At 37.3% G+C, this 22,484-nt stretch overlaps 1 protein-coding gene across 1 annotated transcript; it reads left to right on the forward strand.

The window, feature by feature from the left end:
- The first annotated feature begins 19,460 nt into the window (after positions 1 to 19,460).
- LOC128987512 (fer-1-like protein 6) lies at positions 19,461 to 20,937 on the forward strand. Its single transcript, XM_054408392.1, has one exon. It carries the CDS (start codon positions 19,519 to 19,521, stop codon positions 20,806 to 20,808), a length of 1,290 nt encoding a protein of 429 aa, XP_054264367.1. The 5' UTR covers positions 19,461 to 19,518; the 3' UTR covers positions 20,809 to 20,937.
- The last annotated feature ends 1,547 nt before the right edge of the window (positions 20,938 to 22,484 follow it).

The following is a 22,484-nucleotide window of genomic DNA, read 5'->3' on the forward strand; positions in this document are numbered from 1 at the left end:
AGGTGGCATGGTAAGACCTAGACCCGGGAGCCATATACTTTTTCATTTTGGTGTCCCTAAAGGCCAAAAACAATATTCGTTCAAATTTTTATATATGTATATATATATAGACTTATCCAGCACGATCGGACCATGGGAACGGGGCTTTACGGGGGGGTTTATGGGGTAAAAATTGGGTTTTCTCACTTTTGACCCTCAAAACACAAAGTTTTCCGATTTCTCTTTAGACCTTTTTAAAGAGCTTAAAAAAAACAAATAATTTAGTATATAAAAGTATTTTTGTTCGATTATTAGTAACGGAGAAAATTTAAAAAATTGTAAATTTAAAATTCCCATGTTATTCTTATGGAGAATATTTTCAAATGTTGTAGTTTGCTTGTTTATGGATATATTTTCATCAAACTTGGCAAATTTATTTATTTTGTACTAAGCTATCAATATTTTACTCAAAAACACACTTTATTACTTTCCTTGTAGCAGAAAACCTAGGTACTCGTTAAACCTAATGTTATTAAAATATATTAAACTGAAAATCAATTCAGACAAATGGAAATTCGCTAAGTCGGCAGGTTTGCTACGGCGGGGGTATTTTGTTCCAAGACAGGTAGGCTGCTTCCTGTACATATACACAACTCTATGAATACTATTTAATGCGTTGTTACGGTGTTAATGAGAGTTCAATCTAGCTATTTTAGATAAGAACGCTGTCAAGAAGTACAAGTGACATTGTTTAAATACTTGAACAGTAATCGTTGGTTGCTGTAATTTCAGTTGCTACAAGGGACTAAGTGCGATACAGGGGTCTATAAAATAATCATTTAAATTGAATATCGGAAAAGTTACTTAATAATTGTATCATTCGAGTGAATATTTTAGTTTTTATTGAAACAATGCGTAAATGTGCGTATTGTGTATTAGAGTGTAAATTTCATATCCGTTACTATAAAAATACATGTGTCTGTTCTGGTTTGATGCACTTTCCCAACGATCTTTAATTAAGTTATAATTTCAATACCGACTCCTTGCATGGCCTTAAGATGTTTCTTTTTACAAAATCTGAAACTCATGTTACAATTTGCGGATATAGGTAATTAATAGTTTTAAAAATAAATTTTAAAGAATTAACACAAAATATGAAAGAAATGTCTTTGTCAGAACACTCTTGAATGACGAGCAAAGAAAGAAGGAGTATTAATAAAGTTATTAAGGGGAATCCTATACTCTAATACGAGCAAAGTTTGCTTGTATGTATGCTTGCACCAGGATCTCGAAAACGGCTCCGACGATTTTCTTCAAATGTTGTATATAGTTTATTTCTGGCCTAAAAACGAGTTTACTGCAAATAGAACTGCCAACAAAAATCTAATTACGTAGAAAAATGAAACTGAAAATCACATTTTTTTAACATTAGTCTTATGGGTTGCTAGGTAACCATGTTGGCTGAATTAAATAACAAGGAAAAAGTAAACAAAAGACTTGTAATTTGTCTATCCACAGTATACTAGCAAAACAAAATACAGTACAAAAGGAAAAACATCAGTTGTTACTATTGAGCAAAGATTATACTGAAGATTACTCGATTCTATAGTCAAGGGTAGCAGTGTGGAGTGTGGGATTTGTTTATGACGATTAGATTACGGTATCTGCAATCCTTAAATGCTATGGAAAGGGAGGAAATAGGTCCACGACATAGGAAGTGGTGAAGGAAGTAGTAAAGGCGAGCAGTCTGGAGTGTGGGAACTGTTTTTAAGGTAATCTGCAATCCTAAAATATAATGGGAAGGGAGGAAAACAGGTCCATGACGTAGGAAATGAGGAAGGAAGTTGTAAGGCTAGCAGTGCAGAGTGTGGGAACCGTCTGCGGCATTTATGTATCTGCAATTCTAAAATAGTATAAGGAAGGAGGGCAAACAGGTCTCCGACATAGGGAGTGGTGAAGGAAGTAGTAAGGGTGAGCAGTCCGGAGTGTGGGAATTGTTAATAACGATTGGATCAAGTTATCTACAATCCTAAAATGCTATGGGAAGGGAGGTAATTAGGCCCGCGACATAGGAAGTGGTGAAGGAAGTAGTAAAGGCGAGCAGTCTGGAGTGTGGAAACTGTTTATGACGATTAGATTAAGGAATCTACAATCCTAAAATGCTATGGGAATGGAGGGAAACAGGTCCATGACGTAGGAAGTGGTGAAGGAAGTAGTAAAGGCGAGCAGTCTGGAGTGTGAAAACTGTTTATGACGATTAGATTAAGGAATCTGCAATCCTAAAATGCTGTGGGAAGGGAAGGCAACAGGTTCACGACGTAGGAAGTGGTGAAGGAAGTAGTAAAGGTGAGCAGTCCGGAGTGTGGGAACTGTTAATAAAGATTAGATCAAGTTATCTACAATCCTAAAATGCTATGGGAAGGGAGGGAATCAGGTCCGCGACGTAGGAAGTGGTGAAGGAAGTAGTAAAGGCGAGCAGTCTGGAGTGAGGAAACTGTTTATGACGATTAGATTAAGGAATCTACAATCCTAAAATCCTATGGGAAGGGATGGAAAGAGGTCTGCGACATAGGAAGGTAGTAAAGGTGAGCAGTCCGGAGTGTGGGAAATGTTTATGACGATTAGATTAAGGTATCTACAATCCTAAAATGCTATGAGAATGGAGGGAAACAGGTCTGCGACGTAGGAAGAGGTGAAGGAAGTAGTAAAGGCAAGCAGCCCGGAGTGTTGGAACTGTTAATGACGATTAGATTAGTGTATCTGCAATCGTAAAATGCCATTGGAAGGGAGAGAAACAGGTCCGCGACGTAGGAAGTGGTGAAGGAAGTAGTAAAGGTGAGCAGTCTGGATTCTGGGAACTGTTTATGGGAATTACATTAAGGTATCTACAATCCTAAAATGCTACGAGAAGGGAGGAAAACAGGTCCATGACGTAGGAAATGGTGTAGGAAGTAGTAATGCTAGCAGTTCAGAGTGTGGGAACTGTCTGTGGCATTTATGTATCTGCAATTCTAAAATGGTATAGGGAAGGAGGGAAAACAGGTCCACGACGTAGGGAGTGGTGAAGTAAGTAGTGAAGGTGAGCAGTGTGGAGATTGGGAGTGGATTAATGTATCTGCAATACTTTTCAGAGTAAACTAATAATTTCCCCCGAGCAAAGCTCGGTCCCCAGGTAATCGCCTTTACTACTTCCTTCACCACTTCCAACGTAGCGGACCTGTTTTTCTCCCTTCCCATAGCATTTCAGAATTGCAGATACGTTAATCTAATCGTCATAAACAGTTCCCACGCTCCATACTAATCGCCTTTACTACTTCCTTCACCACTTCCTACGTCGCAAACATGTTTCCCTCCCTTCCCATTGCATTTAAAGATTGCAGATACATTAATCTAATCGTCATAAACAGTTCCCACACTCCGGACAGCTCAGCTTGACTACTTCCTTCACCACTTCCTACGTCGTGGACCTGTTTCCCTCCCTTCCCATTGCATTTAAAGATTGCAGATACCTTAATCTAATCGTCATAAACAGTTCCCACACTCCGGACAACTCGCCTTGACTACTTCCGTCACCACTTCCTACGTCGCGGACCTGTTTCCCTCCCTTCCCATAGCATTTTAGGATAGCCCATACCCTTATCTAATCGTCATAAACAGTTCCCACACTCCGGACAGCTCGCCTTGACTACTTCTTTCACCACTTCCTACGTCACGTACCTGTTTCCCTCCCTTCCCATAGCATTTTAGGATTGCAGATACCCTAATCTTATCGTCATAAACAGTCCCCACACTCCGGACTGCTCGCATTTACTACTTCCTTCATCACTTCCTACGTCACGGACCTGTTTCCCTCTATTCCCATAGCATTTTATGATTTCCTTTACTACTTCTTTCACTACTTCCTACGTCACGGACCTGTTTCCTTCCCTTCCCATAGCATTTTAGGATTAGATACCTTAATGTATTCGTCATAAACAGATCCTAGACTTCGCACTGCTACCCTTGACTACAATGTCTCGAGTAATCTTAAGTATAATCTTTGCTCAATATTAACAAGTGATGTTTTTCCTTTTGTACTGTATTTGTAATTTGCTAGTATACTGTGGGTAGTTGGTTTATTATGAACACGTGCTACAACTTCAAGTCTTTTGTTTACTTTTTCCTTGTTATTTAATTCAACCAACATGGTTACTTAGCAACCCATAAGACTAATGTTAAAATCATGTGACTTTCAGTTTCGTTTTTCTACGTAATTAGATTTTTGTTGGCAGTTCTAACTGCATGAAACTTGTTTTTAGGCCAAAAATAAACTATTTACAAGATTTGAAGAAAATCGTCGGAGCCGTTTTCGAGATCTTTCTGCAAGCAAGCAAGCAAGCAAGCATACATACAAGCAAACATTGCTCGAATTAGAGTATAGGATAAATATATAAATATGTAAATATATATATATATAAATATATATATATATATATATATGAATTTGAACGGATGGTGTTTTTGGCCTCTCGGGACTTCAAAACAATAAAAAATCGGTCCCGCGTCCAGGTCTTACCATGAGTACTACGGTAATAGCTTATTCCCTATATGGGATATTCGCTAAAAATAATAGTGCTGCACCCTGTTGGTAAACCTATTAACTTTTTAATGATATTTATCATCACAGAATCAAATTGTTTAGTTGAACCAGCTGTTAAGATTCTTTAATTCCATTTAAATATGAGTACTCATAAGGTTAACATGGGAAACTCCAGAGCCACTGGGGCGGAGCCCTTTTGACGGATCTGCACCAAACTTCACATAAACCATCCTTGAATAATGCTTAATAATGCCTGAAAGTTTCATTACAATCCGTCGAGCAGTTTCGGAGTCAAGGACAAACAAACAAACATACATACATACATTGGATTTTATATACTGTATATAGATAATTCAAAGATAAAATCCACCATGGCCAAGCCCAAGCCTACTTGAATGTGATAGTGTTTAATTTGATTTGGCCTCACGAATAGGCCTACTCGAAAACCTACAATTTGCTTTTGAAAAATGGTGTCTCAAGATTTTAAACATTAACGGGGTTATAAAACAAAATGTAGATAAAGTAGGGTAATATCCCGTATAATGCTACAAGAGACGTAAACCAGAAGTCTTCTCTACCACAAATCACCGGGATCACGCAGGTATTCAGGAAATGCTCGCTTAATTTTATCGCTGTGTCGTGTATGGCCAAGGACGAAATGGTTTTATTCCACACATTTGCCATAATAAGAGTGATTTCTTCCATTGCCATACACAATATACAGGGTGTCTAAAATGTGTCTTCGAATAAATGCCTTTACATTTGATATATGGGGGTAAATAAATAAGTGGCTTAGCCACTCGAGCTTCGTTATGTGACCTGAGCAAGGCCTTCGACTGCGTTGACCGGGACATACTATTGAAAAAACTTGAGTATTATGGGGTAGTCGGTCCTCAAATCAAAATTTTTGAATCCTATCTAACAAATAGGCGACAAAAAGTTAGTGTTAAGGGTTCAATGTCAGTCGCTACCCAGGTTGAGTACGGTATACCGCAGGGCTCGGTCCTGGGCCCATTCCTATTTTTGGTTATGGTTAACGACTTGCCTGATAATGTCTCTGCTAGTACTGTCATGTTTGCTGATGATGCGACCTTTTTTAGAAGCGAGAAAAATGTTAACTAGGTGGCGTTTGCAGAGGCATCCACAAAATTGAGCGGAGTCATCAGGGGTTCATACTATATTGTTTTTGTCATGCTGCAGTCAAAACAGTCGTTTTTAATGCATGCGTTGCGGGTCTAAAGTAGCATTTTTACTCTTTAGGGAGTAAAGATCGTTTTTTAGGTTAGTTGTAAATTTCTATTGAAAAACGATTGCATGTATCGAAATATGTATCGATTTGTGCTTTGTAATAATTTTAACCTACAGTCTACAGTCTCTTCCCATAGCATTTTAGCATTGCAGATACATTAATCCATTCCCACACTCAACACTGCTCACCTTTACTACTTCCTTCATCACCCCCTACGTCGTGGACCTTTTTCCCTCTCTTCCCATAGCATTTTAGGATTGCAGATACATTTATGTAATTGCCAAAGGCAGTTCCCACACTCTGCACTGCAAGCCTTACTACTTCCTTCACCATTTCCTACGCCATAGACCTGTTTCGTTCCCTTCTCGTAGCATTTAAGTATTATAATTGACTATATATTGGTATATTGACTTTATAATGGTATTAGATACATTTATCTAACTGCCCAAAACGGTTCCCCCACTCTCCACTGCCAGCCTTTAAAACTTCCTTCACCACTTCCTACGTCGTGGGGCCTGTTTCCTTCTCTTCTCTTAGTATTTTAGGATTGAAGATACATTAATCTAACTGCCACAGACGGTTCTCACATTATGCTCATACTTTACTACTTCCTAAGCTACTTCCTACATCGTGGACCTGTTTTCATCATTTTCCATAGCATTTTAGTATTTTAGATACGTTAATATAATTGCCACAAACATTGCCCACACTTAGCACCGCTAGCCTTTACTACTTCTTTCACCATTTTCTATGTCGCGGGCATGCTTCCATCCCTTCTCATAGCATTTCAGCATTGCAGATACATTAATCTAACTGCTACAAAGGGTTCCCAGTTCCCACACTCCACACTGCTCACCTTACTACTTCCTTCACCTCTTCTTACGTCGCGGGCCTGTTTCTCTCTATTCCCATAGAATTTTAAGATTGTAGATACCTTAATCTAATCGTCATAAACAGTTCCCACACTCCAAAAAGCTCGCCTTGACTACTTCCTTGACACCACTTCCTACGTCTCGGACCTGTTTCCCTCCCTACCCTTAGCATTATTGGATTGCAAATACCTTAATCTATTGGTTATAAACATATCCCACACTCTAAACAACATTTCCTTTACTACTTCCTTCGCGACTTCCTACGTCACCGACCTGATTCCCTCCCTTTCCATAGCATTTTAGGATTGCATATACCTTAATCTAATCGTCATAAACAGTTCCCTCACTCCGGACAGCTCGCATTTACTGCTTCCTTCACCACCTCCAACGTCACGGACCTGATTCCCTCCCTTTCCATAGCATTTTAGGATTGCAGATACCTTAATCTAATCGTCATAAACAGTTCCCAAACTCCGGACAACTCGCCTTCACTACTTCCTTCACCACTTCCTACGTCACGGACCCGTTTCCCTCCCTTTCCATAACATTTTAGGATTACAGATACCTTAAACTAATCGTTATAAACAGTTGCCACACTCCGAAAAACTCGCCTTTACTACTCCCTTCGTCACTTCCTACGTCACAGACCTGTTTACCTCCCTTCCCATAGCATTTTAGGTTTGTAGATACCTTAATCTAATTGTCATAAACTGTTTCCACACTCCGGACAGCTCGCCTTGACTACTTCCTTCGCCACTTCATACGTCGCGGACCTGTTTTCCTCCCTTCCCATAGCATTTTAGGTTTTTAGATACCTTAATCTATTGGTCATAAACAGATCCATCACTCCGGACAACTCGCCTTTACTACTTCCTTCACCAATTCCTACGTCGCGGACCCCTTTTCCTCCATTCCCATAGAATGTTAGGAATGCCTTTAATATTACCTTTATCTAATCGTCATAAACAGTTTCCACACTCCGGACAGCTCGCCTTGACTACTTCCTTCACCACTTCATACGTCGCGGACCTGTTTTCCTCTTTTCCCATAGCATTTTAGGTTTGTAGATACCTTAATCTATTGGTCATAAACAGATCCAACACTCCAGACAACTCGCCTTTACTACTTCCTTCACCACTTCCTTCGTCACGGACCTGTTTTCCTCCCTTCCCATAGCATTTTAGGTTTGTAGATACCTTAATCTAATCGTCATAAACAGTTTCCACACTCCGGACAGCTTGCCTTGACTACTTCCTTCACCACTTCCTACGTCGCGGACCCCTTTTCCTCCCTTCCTATAGCATTTTAGGATTGCAAATACCTTAATCTAATGGTCATAAACAGATTCCATACCCCGAACAGCTCGCCTTTACTACTTCCTTCACCAATTCCTACGTCTCGGACCCCTTTTGCTCCATTTCCATAGAATTTTATGAATGCCTTTTATATTACCTTTATCTAATCGTCATAAACAGTTTTCACACTCCAGACAGCTCGCCTTGAAACAGCTCGCCTTTACTACTTCCTTCACCAATTCCTACGTCGCGGACCCCTTTTCCTCCCTTCCTATAGCATTTTAGGATTGCAAATACCTTAATCTAATGGTCATAAACAGATTCCATACCCCGAACAGCTCGCCTTTACTACTTCCTTCACCAATTCCTACGTCTCGGACCCCTTTTGCTCCATTTCCATAGAATTTTATGAATGCCTTTTATATTACCTTTATCTAATCGTCATAAACAGTTTTCACACTCCAGACAGCTCGCCTTGACTACTTCCTTCACCACTTCATACGTCGCGGACCTGTTTTCCTCCCTTCCCATAGCATTTTAGGTTTGTAGATACCTTAATCTATTGGTCATAAACAGATCCAACACTCCAGACAACTCGCCTTTACTACTTCCTTCACCACTTCCTACGTCACGGACCTGTTTTCTCCCTTCTCATAGCATTTTAAGTTTGTAGATACCCTAATCTAATCGTCATAAACAGTTTTCACACTCCGGACAGCTCGCCTTGACTACTTCATTCATCACTTCCTACGTCGCGGACCTGTTTTCCACCCTTCCCATAGCATTTTAGGATTGCAAATACCTTAATCTAATCTTCATAAACAGTTATCACACTCCGGACAGCTCGCCTTGACTACTTCATTCATCACTTCCTACGTCGCGGACCTGTTTCCACCCTTCCCATAGCATTTTAGGATTGCAGGTACCTTAATCTAATCGTCATAAACAGTTTTCACACTCCGGACAGCTCGCCTTGACTACTTCATTCATCACTTCCTACGTCGCGGACCTGTTTTCCACCCTTCCCATAACATTTTAGGATTGCAAATACCTTTATCTAAAGGTCATAAACAGATTCCATATCCCGAACGGCTCGCCTTTACTACTTCCTTCACCACTTCCTACGTCGCGGACCTGTTTCCTTCCCTTAATATTACCTTTATCTAATCGTTATAAACAGTCCCCACACTCTGGACAGCTCGCCTTGACTACTTCCTTTACCACTTCCTACGTCGCGGACCAGTTTTCCTCCCTTCCTATCAAATTTTAGGAATGCAGATACCTAAATCTAATTGTCATAAACAGTTTCCACACTCCAGACTGCTCTCCTTTACTACTTCCTTCACTACTTCCTACGTCACGGACCTCAAGCTAGTGTCGTCATTTGATTATATTTATGATCTATACCGTTTCTGTTCTAATATCTGTGGATTAATGCTATCAGCTATTTCTTTTTCTACTGCATTCAAAAGTCAACAGCTGGTCATATGTTTTTGTTTATGTGTCAAATACTGCTTCCATAAGGATTACATTGAAACTTTGAGACCCCGTGGGGCGGATTCCTTTTTTTTTTTTTTTTAACTTAATTTTATTTTACAATCTGTTCAGTACTTTGAACAATTAGTAAAAGGGATAATATAAATAAGTGTCTTGACCAAGAATCTTCCCTGTGAAAGATCTTGCAAAATTAAATAGTCATGTCATAACTAAAACTATACAAATCGGTATGGGAGTTCTAGAACTTTCACAATTTTCAGTCTGTTGGGAAAATCACTATTGTCCAGCAAATTAACGGCTATATTGTTCGGGTGGGTTTCGAGTTTTTCTTGATAGTTCTTGCTAATTCTTGTTATTTCTTCAATTACTGTAGGTATTCTGAAATCTTCATGGATTGTTCGATTCTAAACAAACCACGGAGCATCAACTATTCTTCGTAGCGCCTTTGACTGAAATCTTTGAATAATTGCTAAGTTGGATTTACTTGCCGTTCCCCAAAGCTGTATCCCGTACGTCCAAATAGGTTTGATCATAACTTTGTAAAGTGTGAGTTTATTGGTCAACGAAAGCTTAGATTTTTTGCCTAGAAGCCAGTTGAGTTTACGAACCTTCAAGTCCATTTGTTGTCTTTTAAACCAAATATGTGTTTTCCAAGTTAATTTAACGCAATATTACGGCTAGAATATTTTCCAGTTCAATTGAAGATAGCTCAACTTGTGGTCATTCCAAAACCAGGCAAACCACCAAATGAGGTCTCGTCCTACAGATCCATAAGTTTGCTTCCTGTTGTATCCAAATTATTTGAAAAACTAATCCTAAGAAGATTGAACCCAATTATAGAAGACTTAAATTTGATTCCTGAGCATCAGTTTGGCTTCCGGAAAGGACACTCTACAGTTGAACAAACCCACAGACTAGTAGACATCATTAAAAATTCATTTGAAACAAAAAAGTACTGTTCTGCTGCATTTCTGGATGTACAACAGGCATTCGATAAAGTGTGGCACACTGGACTTCTGTATAAACTTAAATCCTTGCTCCCCCATTCTTTTTACAGTTTGTTAAAATCTTACTTAAATGAACGATTCTTTCAGATTAAATTTCAAGAAATTTTAACCGACTTGAAGCCTATTCAATCTGGAGTACCCCAAGGCAGTGTTCTTGGACCTGTTTTATATCTACTATATACCTCCGACATCCCCGTGGGCCAAAATATTACGGTTGCTACGTTTGCGGATGATACTGCATTTCTCTCCATTCACGAAAATCCTCAAGATGCTTCAAATCAATTGCAAGTTGCATTAAATGATTTCGAACTGTGGCTAAAAAAATGGAGAACTAAAGTTAATGAAACAAAATCTTTACATATAACATTCACGCTGAGACAAGAAAACTGCCCTCCAGTTACTTTGAACAATATAGCGTTGACAGAAGTGGACAGCGTTAAGTATTTAGGATTCCATATGGGCGGATTCCTGAGAGACTTTTTTAACGCCATATAGATGTTGGCACTCACCGATATGGTCTCTATCACCATGCAAAATTTGAAAACGATTGATTCATCCGTCTAGGAGGAGTTTGCGTATTACGAAATGCATAAGAGTCGACGTATAAGAGCTTCGCTCGCTCCGCTCAATGACCTTTGTTGCACCATGAATGAAGTAGTTCTTAAAGAGGCAGCTGAATGGTATGCAGCTAACAAATTTCTCCTTAACTTGAATAAGACACAGAATATAACTTTCTCTCTAGACGTAAGAGCACCGAAAGAGGCAGATGATGACAGTAGCGTTAAACTTTTAGGTGTCCATCTTGATCCTAAGTTAGTTTGGGATACTCATGTTACTAAGGTTTGTTCAAAGCTGTCCAAAGTTGTTCACATGTTGCGTCGCCTTAGATTTAGCCTACCTAGTCATTACTTAAGATCTTGTTATTTTGCTTTTTTTCATAGTGTTTTGCTCTATGCTATTTTGTACTGGGGCAATAGTTCAAAAATAAGTGAAGTTTTAGTGATCCAGAAAAAGGCTGTGAGGATTTTATTTAATGTAGACCCTGATGAGCACTGTAGGCCCTTGTTCAAACAAGCCAAGATTTTAACTGTGATAAATGTATATATTTTTGTGTGTTTATGTTATGTTAAGAAGAATTTAGATAACCTCACTTTGTCAAACCAAATCCACAACCATTTCACAAGATCTAGTCATCATATTTATAGGCAACATTGTAGGTTAAGTAAAACCCTCAAGTCTTTCAATGTTCTTAGTATTAATTTGTTTAACAAACTGCCTCATAGCGCAAAAGAAGTTAGTAATAGTAAATTTGAGAGAGTTTTGTCAGATTGGTTAGTGGAAAACCCCATGTATAGTGTTAACGAGTTCTTGAAAATGACTTTCAACGATTCAATGTTACCATTCTGTGTTAAGGTCTAGGCCTATACATCTGTTTATTTTTAAGTAGGCTAAGAAGATATTGTAAAAATGTGACTTTGCCCATTGCATGTACATGTTTAACGGCAATAAACGATTCTTATTCTTATTCTTATTCTTATTCTTATAGGCTACATATCGACCTATGCTTATACTTACATTTAAGATTGTCTTCTTACTCCTAGCGGGCCGCCTGCTGAGGAAGTAGCGGATCACTGAATACCGGTATGTGATAAAATAGATTGTCCAGTAACTTTATGGTTTTGTAGCTCTATTTTAAATATTTCAAAAACATTTAACAGGCCCGGGACTTTTTGGACACCCTGTATAATTGACAAGTCAAACATTTACTATAAACACTAACTGTAGTACCGTGTATAATTATGCATTCAAGTCCCGGCTTTAAATGGTTGCTCATTAATTATTGAGCCGAGCATAATTACACAAACACATCCTCACACAACAGGGAACGGCAGGATCGGACCGGAACATGGAACATTGCCCAACTCTCGGGGGACGCTGGACTTAGGACTGATGACATTAAATGACCAATTTCCCAACTATAGGGCTACTACTAGTTAGTAGTATGACTAATATCGTCTATAATGATTATCACGATAGTGCCGTGCAATAATGCGGAACATATTGCTTTTCATTTGTCAATTGAGGTTTCCCTCATGGATAGTGGACATGTTTTCAATTATTGTGTAATTATGTCTTCCTTTATTACAGGGAATGAGTAAAGGAAGAACACACAAAAAAAATAATAATAAAATCATGGACTTAGTGTTTACATTCTAAATATTTTTTAAACATTTTATTTAATTTACAATCTGTTCAACAAAAATAGAACAATAAGCAAATATGATAAAATTTAAACACAGTATAGTGGTAGCAAAACGGGAGTGCCGATGGAGACCTGTGGGGGTGCGTGCGTTTAAAGGGACTTGACCTGGTCTCCATCGGCACTCCCGTTTTGCTACCACTTATAGTAGTTAGTCTTTATCCAACAATAATACACAAACTTTGCATATTGGTACAAAGTTTAAAGTCCATAAATCTCTAAAAACGACTACTCATGTCCAAAACATGGCATCTTTTCAATCTATACCTACAGAGTCTGTTGTCCAACAAATTCAAAGCAAGGTAGTTGGGATGGTACTCTAATTTCTTTAAGTATTTGGCACTTAACCTTGAAATTTCTTCTTTGACGTTGGGGTTCGACTGTCTCTATCGAGCACTTCGTTGTTAACGAACCATGGTGCCTGGCAGGAGAATGTGCCTTAGAACCTTGGATTGGAATCTTTGGATGATGTTAAGATTCGATTCACTGGATGTCCCCCACAGTTGGATACCATACGTCCATACTGGGTTTAAAATAGTTTTATATAACAGTAATTTATTTTCTGTTGTTAATTTAGAATTTTGATTTAATAGCCAAGAAAGATTTTTAAATTTTAAATTTAACGAAATTCTCTTGTTCCAGATGTGGCTTTTCCAAGTGAGTCTTCTATCAAGGGTCAAGCCCAAGTATTTAACCTCATTGCACTGTGGGATTTGAACGTTGTTTAGGGTAACTGGAGGACACGTGTCTAAATAGATGGAAGAAAACACAAACCCACTTCAAAGAAAATATGGTTTTATATTTAGCTAGTTCTTTTATACAAGTAGAGTAGGCTTAAGTAGAAAGTTTTTTTTAACTTTATTTTATTTTATAATCTGTTCAGTAATGTATATTTCAATTTAACTGTTATCAATTTCAGTTTTTTATGAATATGCCACTTTGTTTTGATTTGATCTAAAAATTTGACCAGTTAACACTTAATCGTACTAAAGACCTTTGTCAAAGATAACCGCTTTTAGCTGAAAAAGTCCGACTGTTATTTCATTTTATCTATGGTAGTACACTTCAAGTCAGAACCTACTACGGTATTGACAAAATTTTAAGGGATGGTTTGTGCACAGGCACAGGTGTTCTTGTGTAATCACCAATCCTATCACCCCCCCCCCCCCCACTAACCACTCCCTCTTTATTCTGTTCCATTCTCCCCCCACAACGATAATTTTAAACATCTTAATACAATCAAATAAAATACAGCTATACAGAATAAAAATGTTCTTGAAAATATTGGGGGTTTATGTTTTCACTATTCAAATAAATTCAGTTGCATGTGAAATTATGAATACAGATGGATTTATAAAAATACAGGGTGTTTCAAAAAGGACTTTACAACTTTGAAAATTCATATAAATCTCATTAAACAAGGTACAGAGCTGGTTTTGGTGTTGTTTTAAAGGAAAACACTTCAAGTTTTTTTTACCCTAAACTAAAGAAGTTCTATGTGATTTCCGTTGGATTTGGGGAAAATAATTATTAAGGTATGAAAAAATAGTGAAAACCGTAAAAAATTTGAGAGAAATTTACAAAATTTTGAAAGTAGGGCTTTTTTTGACTTGGAAGGAGTGCGATACACCCACTTCTAGATGTGCTAGGGAGTTGAAATTTCGCACACTTGTAGTTCTTGGTCCCAAACCACCCATACAATTCCAAAAAGTCACATTTTCAAATTTTAACCCCCCCAAAAATCCAAAATGGCGGACCTCTGAAAACGACAAAACAGGTTTTTTTCAAACGGCTATAGCTCGAAAACAGTAAGAGCTAGAAAATATTTGAGGAAAATACGTAGGTTCGGAATTAAATTTCCTACAAGACACTAACTATGCGTTTTTCGAAAATCACACTCCTTCACCGTCAAAAAACGCCCTACTTTCAAAATTTTGTAAATTATTCTAAAAATTTTTACGGGTTTCACTATTTTTTTATACATAAATAATTATTTTCCCCAAATCCAACGGAAGTCACATAGAACATCTTTAGTTTAAGGTAAAAAAACTTGAAGTATTTTCCTTTAAAACAACACCAAAACCAGCTCTGCACCTTGTTTAATAAGATTTATATGAATTTTCAAAGTTGTAAAGTCCTTTTTGAATCACCCTGTATAACAAAGTGATGATTGTTCAATCGCTAACTCAATATATATATAAAAAAAAAACAATGTCCTATAGATCCTGGCCCGTTTGCATGTGATGGGCGATGGGCCTGAGAAATAATTGCCCCCCTCTCCACCTATATCGTGGAAGAATTTTTCTCTTCCTTGCACCCCCAACAAACCTAAAACCTCTTGTGCCCCTGGGCCAGGGCCCATTTATACTTGAATCTAAAATGGTGACCATGAAAACGGCCCTGCATAAATTAACCCTATTAAACTTTCTTAGAAGACACCTGTCCAGAATTATAAACGATAAATCTAGCTTAAAAATATAAAATTGAAAATTAGTCACAAAATAGCAGGTTAAAATACACAAATAGGCGGCCATTATCTTAATCGATAATGATAATAAATACCATGTAGACTAGTTAACCTTGTTAATCGTAGTATCACTAAGTTTTATTATTTAACCCAGCTACAGGTATAAATCATTTTTATTTATTTATTCATCCCAAATGTTTCATAATTTAATACAGTTTGGTACTAAAGTAAATGAACAAAAATTAACAAGATGGCAGAGATTGCAACGATAATAAATACAAGCTAACAATAAAGAACTGGTTGACCTAAGAACTATAATAAATATCAACAAATATGGTCTACTTTAGTAATAATGGTAACAAATGATATACAATAGCAAGCAACAATAACAACAATTACACAAAAAAATAGACTATGGTAATAATAGCGATAACAAATTATAAACTATGCACAAGCTATAACAATAGACTTAAAGTTAGCGACAACAATGCAAAAGATTTCTAGCATGACATCTTATGGTAAGAGTACATTATTATATTTTGTATAGAATTGTTTAATAAACAGATTTATGCTACAATGTTTTATATCTCATGAATATTCTGTATTTTACCCCTGTAAAAATAATACAACCATTCTCAAAAAAGGCACAACAAAAACATTTCATCGGTAAATATAATGGATTTTTGTGAATATTATTTTTCATGAATACTTGAAACTGTATTGCAAATCATTATTAGTTTTTGCATGTTACATGATTATACCAGAATAGACTTCCCAAGTAATGGATCAATAATTGAGTGACTAAGTCACTTAACCACAATGATTAACACATTAACCTAGTTGTTAACACATCCATAATGTTATTTACCTTTAATTTTCTACAGCAAAATTAATCATATGTTTTTAAAACTCAAAGAACTGTATATACTGCTGAAACCATAATAATGTTATGTTTACTAACCAGCTTCAGTTAGTTTGATATGTAAATATAACCATTTATGAATAACTCCAGAAAAGATTACTTTGACGTTTGCGTGAAAATTCTGGAATGCCGAGGCCTTTCGACCCAAATAAAAGATGTCTCCACCCAAGTCAGCGTGTTTGTTGGGCATGAAAGTCGTCACTCAAAAGTAATTCCACATTCAACAAAGCCCTTCTTTGATGATTTCTTTGTCTTTACAAAATTCTTAAAATTCTCAGACTTCATGGATACCCTTATTGTAATCTCCGCATTCCACAAAAGAACCCATCTGAAAGTGAGAAAGATTATCGGATGTATCAGAATGGATGTCGCCACTATCTGGAATCAGCCCGGTCGCCGATTGAAGAAATGGTTCCTTCTCTCATTACCATGGGATCATTCAGTCCAGGGGAAAGCTTTTGTGGAGTGTGATTTGAAAATAGTTGCCCCTGACGAATATCGCCAGCTTTACCAGCTTTCAAGTTTTGAGACAAGTGAAATCATAGGGAGTAAAAGGGGAAGATACAAAGTTTTACTGTACCACGGAGTCGGGTTACAAGTTCAAGGCATGAACAACGATCACAAGGTTTCAATTAAAGTGACTTATGCAGGCAAATCTCAACATACCAGTGCAAGAACCCTGAAGGATATAGTAGCTTGGAATGAGCAAATAGCTTTTATTGACCTGTTTCCCCCAATGCGGCAAAAGTTGATACTAAAAGTAAAACTGGGAAATAAATCACTCGCTGTGAAAGTATTCAATATTATCGAGTTTTTCAAAATATTCCACAGTGGATTTCTCAACATGTTTGGACCCACCTATATACATCTTTACACTGAACAAACAATCTACCGTGGAAGCCTATTGATCAGTCTGGAGAGTGAAGTACTGGGACAACTTAAGGAGTTTGAGCACTCTGATGGGATATCACTGAATTATATAGAACCTGTCAGTCAAATTAAGTACGGAATCGAAACAAACTTTCTATGTTTTGGTATAGTTTTTGAATTGACAATAAGTGAAGAAAATTGTGGTACGGATGGAATATACTTGTCTTTAGAAATGGGTTCTACAAAAGTAGAGACCAAGCGTTATTCTGCTATACAATATGATTCATTTATGTGTGTCCCTTTTGATGAAGAAAAACCTTGTATCTCGCTCACAAGTGAATGGCCAGATTGTACCCACCGCCTGTACAATACCAATGTCTTGGCTGGCCTTGCCAATGACATCAGAGAACGGTTGAACTTCTCAAACGTGATGGCGTCCAAAGGTTGTGAGGAGGAGGCTCGGAAATCTTTACTTACAGCTTGTCAAACGTTTAAAAAAAGATACAAGAAAGCTTTACATTCCTTGATGAAAGGAATGACGGAATTAGATAAAAAGCACACAAAATTTTTGAGGGACCAAATTCTTTCTTTAGCTAATGTACTGGCACACAACATTAGCCTCGATAATGTAAAAGAAAGATGTAATTTCTTCCTGAATGTTCACAATAACTGCAGTGAAGACAGTCAGGATTCCCTACCTTTACTAAAAATCACCCTCTGCCAAAATCAAAGAGAGATTGGATCTTGCGTGGTACATCCTAAACACATAATTTTTTCAGAGGTGGAAGAAAGAAACGGCACACACTCAGGAAAAATTAATTACTTGTTTTTGAAAGGGAACAACAATGAAGTAGTAGCCAAATTAGATCTTTGGTTGTGGCTTGGAAAAGAGGAGCAAAAAGACAAGTGCCAAGAATTATTTCCCTCTGGATACAAACGTTATTCTGTACCGAATGTAAACCCAAAACATTTAATGCTCCCATCTACTTTAATCTACCCTTACAGTCATTCATACATTGTTGTATGCCACATTCATAGTGGCTACATTGATGAAGAAATGGTAAATGAGGGTGAGTGTGATCCACTTGTAAAAGTTTGTTTTCTCAATCAGAATCGACAAACGATAACTGCAAAACGAACTATGGCGCCTACTTGGAAAGAAACTCTTATAGTAACAAATATAAAACTCCATAGAGCTCCGAAATACCTCGTGGAATATCCTCCGCCCCTAACATTACAGTTGTGGAATGAAGCTACAGATCCACCTTCATTAATTGGACAAGGCCTTATAGATTCTAATGTCAAGCTTCAACCGGTTATTGAAATCGCAGAATTGCCTCTTAAATGGTGGACAGTGGGAAAAAACTGTGAAGTTCTTGTGTCTTGTGAAATATTCCTGACTGACAAAGAAGACGGTTCGGAAATGATTAGTAAGCGCAAACATGGAACTATTTTCCCCAGAAACCTCGAACCACTGACCGTATCCCACAGATTAGAAATTGTATTCTGGGGAGTACGTCCATCACATGCAAGGGCTTTGAAGAACATTATACAACCACAAGTTTCTGTACAATTAGACTCGGCTAGAATAACATCAGATATGATTACTCGAGTCAACACAACTTTCAACTTTACTCACGACATACAAATGGTATGTTTGAATTTACCCCAAGACAGATTGTTATCTCCACCACTGACAGTTAAAATAATGTCTAATTTAAAGTACCTAACAACCTTAACAGAAAAGAATATTTACATCTTTGAACACCAATTGCCTAAGAAATCACAGTGGGAGTTGTTGAATGCTCGATCTGTTGATAAAACCGCAGTAGCAAACACTTCACTTCAAGTTACATTCCCAGATCTTGTACCATTGGCGGAGGTATCCGGTAACAGTTCTTCATCAATAGGAGCACTTCGTGACATTCCAAATAAGTTCAAGAATATGGTTAGTGATTTTAACTTGTTTCAAAAACTAGTTCATCATTCAAGTGAAGATGACAGTTCTTATGATGGAAGTTCTGAGGAGGACCTAGGCCTGGACTGGTGGGATAGGTATTGGAACAATCAAATGAAAATTTATCCCAACTCGTTAGAGGAACAAGAAGAGTTTTCAGGTTTCACTGATGTTTTAAGCACTTTTTCTGTCAAAAAAAGGAAAAATAATTTGAACAATCCCACTGAATTATGTAGGTTGAAAGCCATTATCAGTTTATATAAATGGCCTGTAGAAGAACCCGTTGTTACGATTCAAGGGCAAGATCCAGAAATGGGGATTTTAAAACTATCTGAGCTAAACAGCAGGGTCAACATACTAGTTCGTGTCTATTGTGTGAATGCCACTGATCTTCATCCGAGTGACTTAAGCGGGAAGTCTGATCCATACATTGAGATAGCGACTCCAACAAAGTCGGTAAATGATAAATTCAATAAACAGATAGCTGAATTGAATCCAGTTTTTGGCAGTTACCTTGAAATAATAGCAACTCTTCCTATAGACTCTCTGTTAGCTGTCCGTGTTATGGATTGGGATGCTATCTCTAGAAATGACATTATTGGCGAAACAATCATAGACATTGAAAACCGCTTTTACAGTAAACATAGAGCCACTTGTGGACTCCCTGAATGTTATGAGACTTCAGGACCTAATACTTGGAGGGATATAGAAACACCGAGAGATATTCTTGAGAGATTATGCAACACTCACAACTTGCCACTTCCTCAGTACCACGAGAAAAGTGTGATCATTGGCTCTAAAGAATTCTCTATACACAAAACCTCTTTGGACAGGACAGAAAACCAACAAAAATTAGCCTTATCTGTTTTAAATCACTGGGAAGAAATGCCCATTGTAGGACGACATTTGGTCGGTGAACACGTAGAAACTAGGTTTTTGTTTAGGGAAGATCGGCCAGGACTAGTCCGTGGAAGACTTAAGATGTGGGTGGACATGTTCGACATATCCATAGGCAACATTCCCCTACCATTAGACATCACTCCGAGACAACCACAAGCTTATGAACTCCGGGTAAATATTCTTAACACTGCTAAAATACCACTGATCGATCAATACACATTCGAAGACAAAAAATGTACTGACATATTGGTAACCGGGTGGTTAGGGGACCCAAAGACCTTGCAGAAGACTGATGTTCATTACAAATCCTACACAGGTGAAGGAAATTTTAACTGGAGGTTTGTTTTTCCGTTTATGTACTATCGTAAAGAACAGAAAATGGTATTCTACTCAAAAAACCTCTTTGACATTGGGAAATCAGAGGAAAAAGTATCACCGACTCTCCATCTTCAAGTTTATGACAGTGAAGGGTTGATGGAAGATTCTCTCATCGGTGAAATGATGTTTGAAATCTGTTCAATGCCAAGGGGAGCACCTTCAGTTAGGGCTTGCAAATTAGAACGTTTTCTAGATACATCCAACTATGTAGACTTGTTCAAAGTGTATAATCTTGATGGTTGGTGGCCTTTCCTAGTGAACAGCACTGTTCTTAAAGGCAGAGGCTTTTTAGAAGCTGAGTTTTTCTTGATAACAGCTGAAGAAGCTCGCAGATGTCCAGTAGGACTTGGGAGATCACCTCCAGACCCTCTGCCACCCCCTGCAAGATCCAGCAACAGGAGGAATCCGCTCCAGGTGATTGAGGAAATGATCAACAGACAAAATATCCAGGCATATTTCGGACTTACTCTTAACTTTTTCATTGTACTGACTTTAATAGTGTTACTGGGCATATTGGTCTATACACTACCGAGTATGGTTGAAAAACTTAAACCCTGGTTACGAGAAACCTTTTAAGTAATTAAGTACGGTAATAGAAATATTTTGTGTAGAACAATAAACAATTCGTATAAAATACATGACATTAAAACATTAGTATGATGCTTTAGTCAGTGTGGTTGTTCTGTAAATTACATAAATGGTCGGTTTTGTCTAGGAGCAATACAGTTGGTAAATGTAGCTCTGGATGAGTTTGGCCATTCTTCCTCATTAGCATTCTGACTTTGGCCAAACTGTATTTGAGCAATGTAAACCTTGCTGCAAAACTCACATGATCGATTATTGATAAGGAACAGTAAGTTGTTGGCATAATATGAGCAAAATATTATAGCTCATCAGTAATAGCAACTGTGCCTAAAATTAGGGAATTCCTAAAAGCTTGATTTTTTCAATGTATAAAAATATTAAAACTTTGCGTACACATTTAAAAAATAGTATTAATTTTAATAGAATAAATAATAGAATAAAAAATAAAAGCACTGAGAGTTTAACTTTTTTTCACTCAATTTCAATTTTAAAAGGTCTAACTTACTAATTTTTCAGCTGTTCAGTAAACAGTTATGCTAACCAAAAGTAAAACAGTAAATATTTAGATCTTCAAGATTTATGATGTGGTTCAGGTATAAGCTATGTGTATACAATAGTTACAAAATATTGACATTATTCTTGAATTTTAAATGAGAAAAACTCTGGAATTACTTAGGTTTTTTGAGGTTACACAACTTCATAGTGAGTAAATGAGTGTCACCGAGTAATGTGCATGTTTTCAATCCCATTTGATAATGTAGCCTAAATGAAAGGATTTTTGTGCCCTATATGAGTTAGTGTTAATTTATTTAATGCAGTGTGAAACTAGTCATTCACCAGATAATTTCAACATTTGTATTAAGATCATAGAAGCTAAAGATTTACCTGATGATAATATTTCATCTTTGGTAAAAGTTCAAGTTGGAATAAAACACAAACAGACAAAAGTGATCAAAAACACTAACAAACCTTACTTCAATGAGTATTTTGTATTTGAAATGAACACAACCTTTCAAAACCTCCTTGGTACAATTGTTACCATCTCAATTTTCCAACCAAGAAAAAAACTTAGGTTAAAAAAGTTGATTGGGTGCATGATGTTTGATATTGGAATGATTTGGTACCAGGCGAATCAACGACTGATGAACTGGTTGCCTTTGACTATACCGAGTGATAACAGTGACCAAGTGAGAGGCTTTTTGAAGTGTGATATAAAGATTGAAGCAGCACCGGGATACAGAACATTCACATTAGAAGAAGCAGCTGGTAATTATTTAGAGGTAGGAGAAAATGCCATGATTGGTAAAAGAGTAAGGTATCGAATAAAGATCTACAAGTGTGTTGGCTTATCACAAACACGGGGTGTTGAGTCAGATGTGTCCGTTAGAGTCTCATTTGCTGGGAAAACAGGGAATACAACTAAACGAAAACTTAACAACATTGTAGAATGGAATGAGCAAATCATATTTATCGCCATGTTTCCTCCATTATTTCATAAATTTACTGTTGAACTTGTTATTGGAAAGGATAACGTAATACCAAAACATTTTTGTATCTTAGAAATTCTAAAGTATAGTGCAGGTTATCAAAACGTATTTGGTCCCAACTATGTTCATTTCTACAAAAATGAGTTTTTATTGAATGGAAGTCTTTTTATGGCTATTGAA

Source organism: Macrosteles quadrilineatus, unplaced genomic scaffold, assembly GCF_028750875.1.
Source record: "Macrosteles quadrilineatus isolate MER2022 unplaced genomic scaffold, UCM_ALF_1.0 Scaffold_2__2_contigs__length_208266976, whole genome shotgun sequence".
Lineage (NCBI taxonomy): Eukaryota > Metazoa > Arthropoda > Insecta > Hemiptera > Cicadellidae > Macrosteles > Macrosteles quadrilineatus.

Bases quoted from the DNA above. Each gene is read 5' to 3' on its own strand.
- LOC128987512 (XM_054408392.1), top strand. From the start codon at position 19,519: ATGGATTGGGATGCTATCTCTAGAAATGACATTATTGGCGAAACAATC.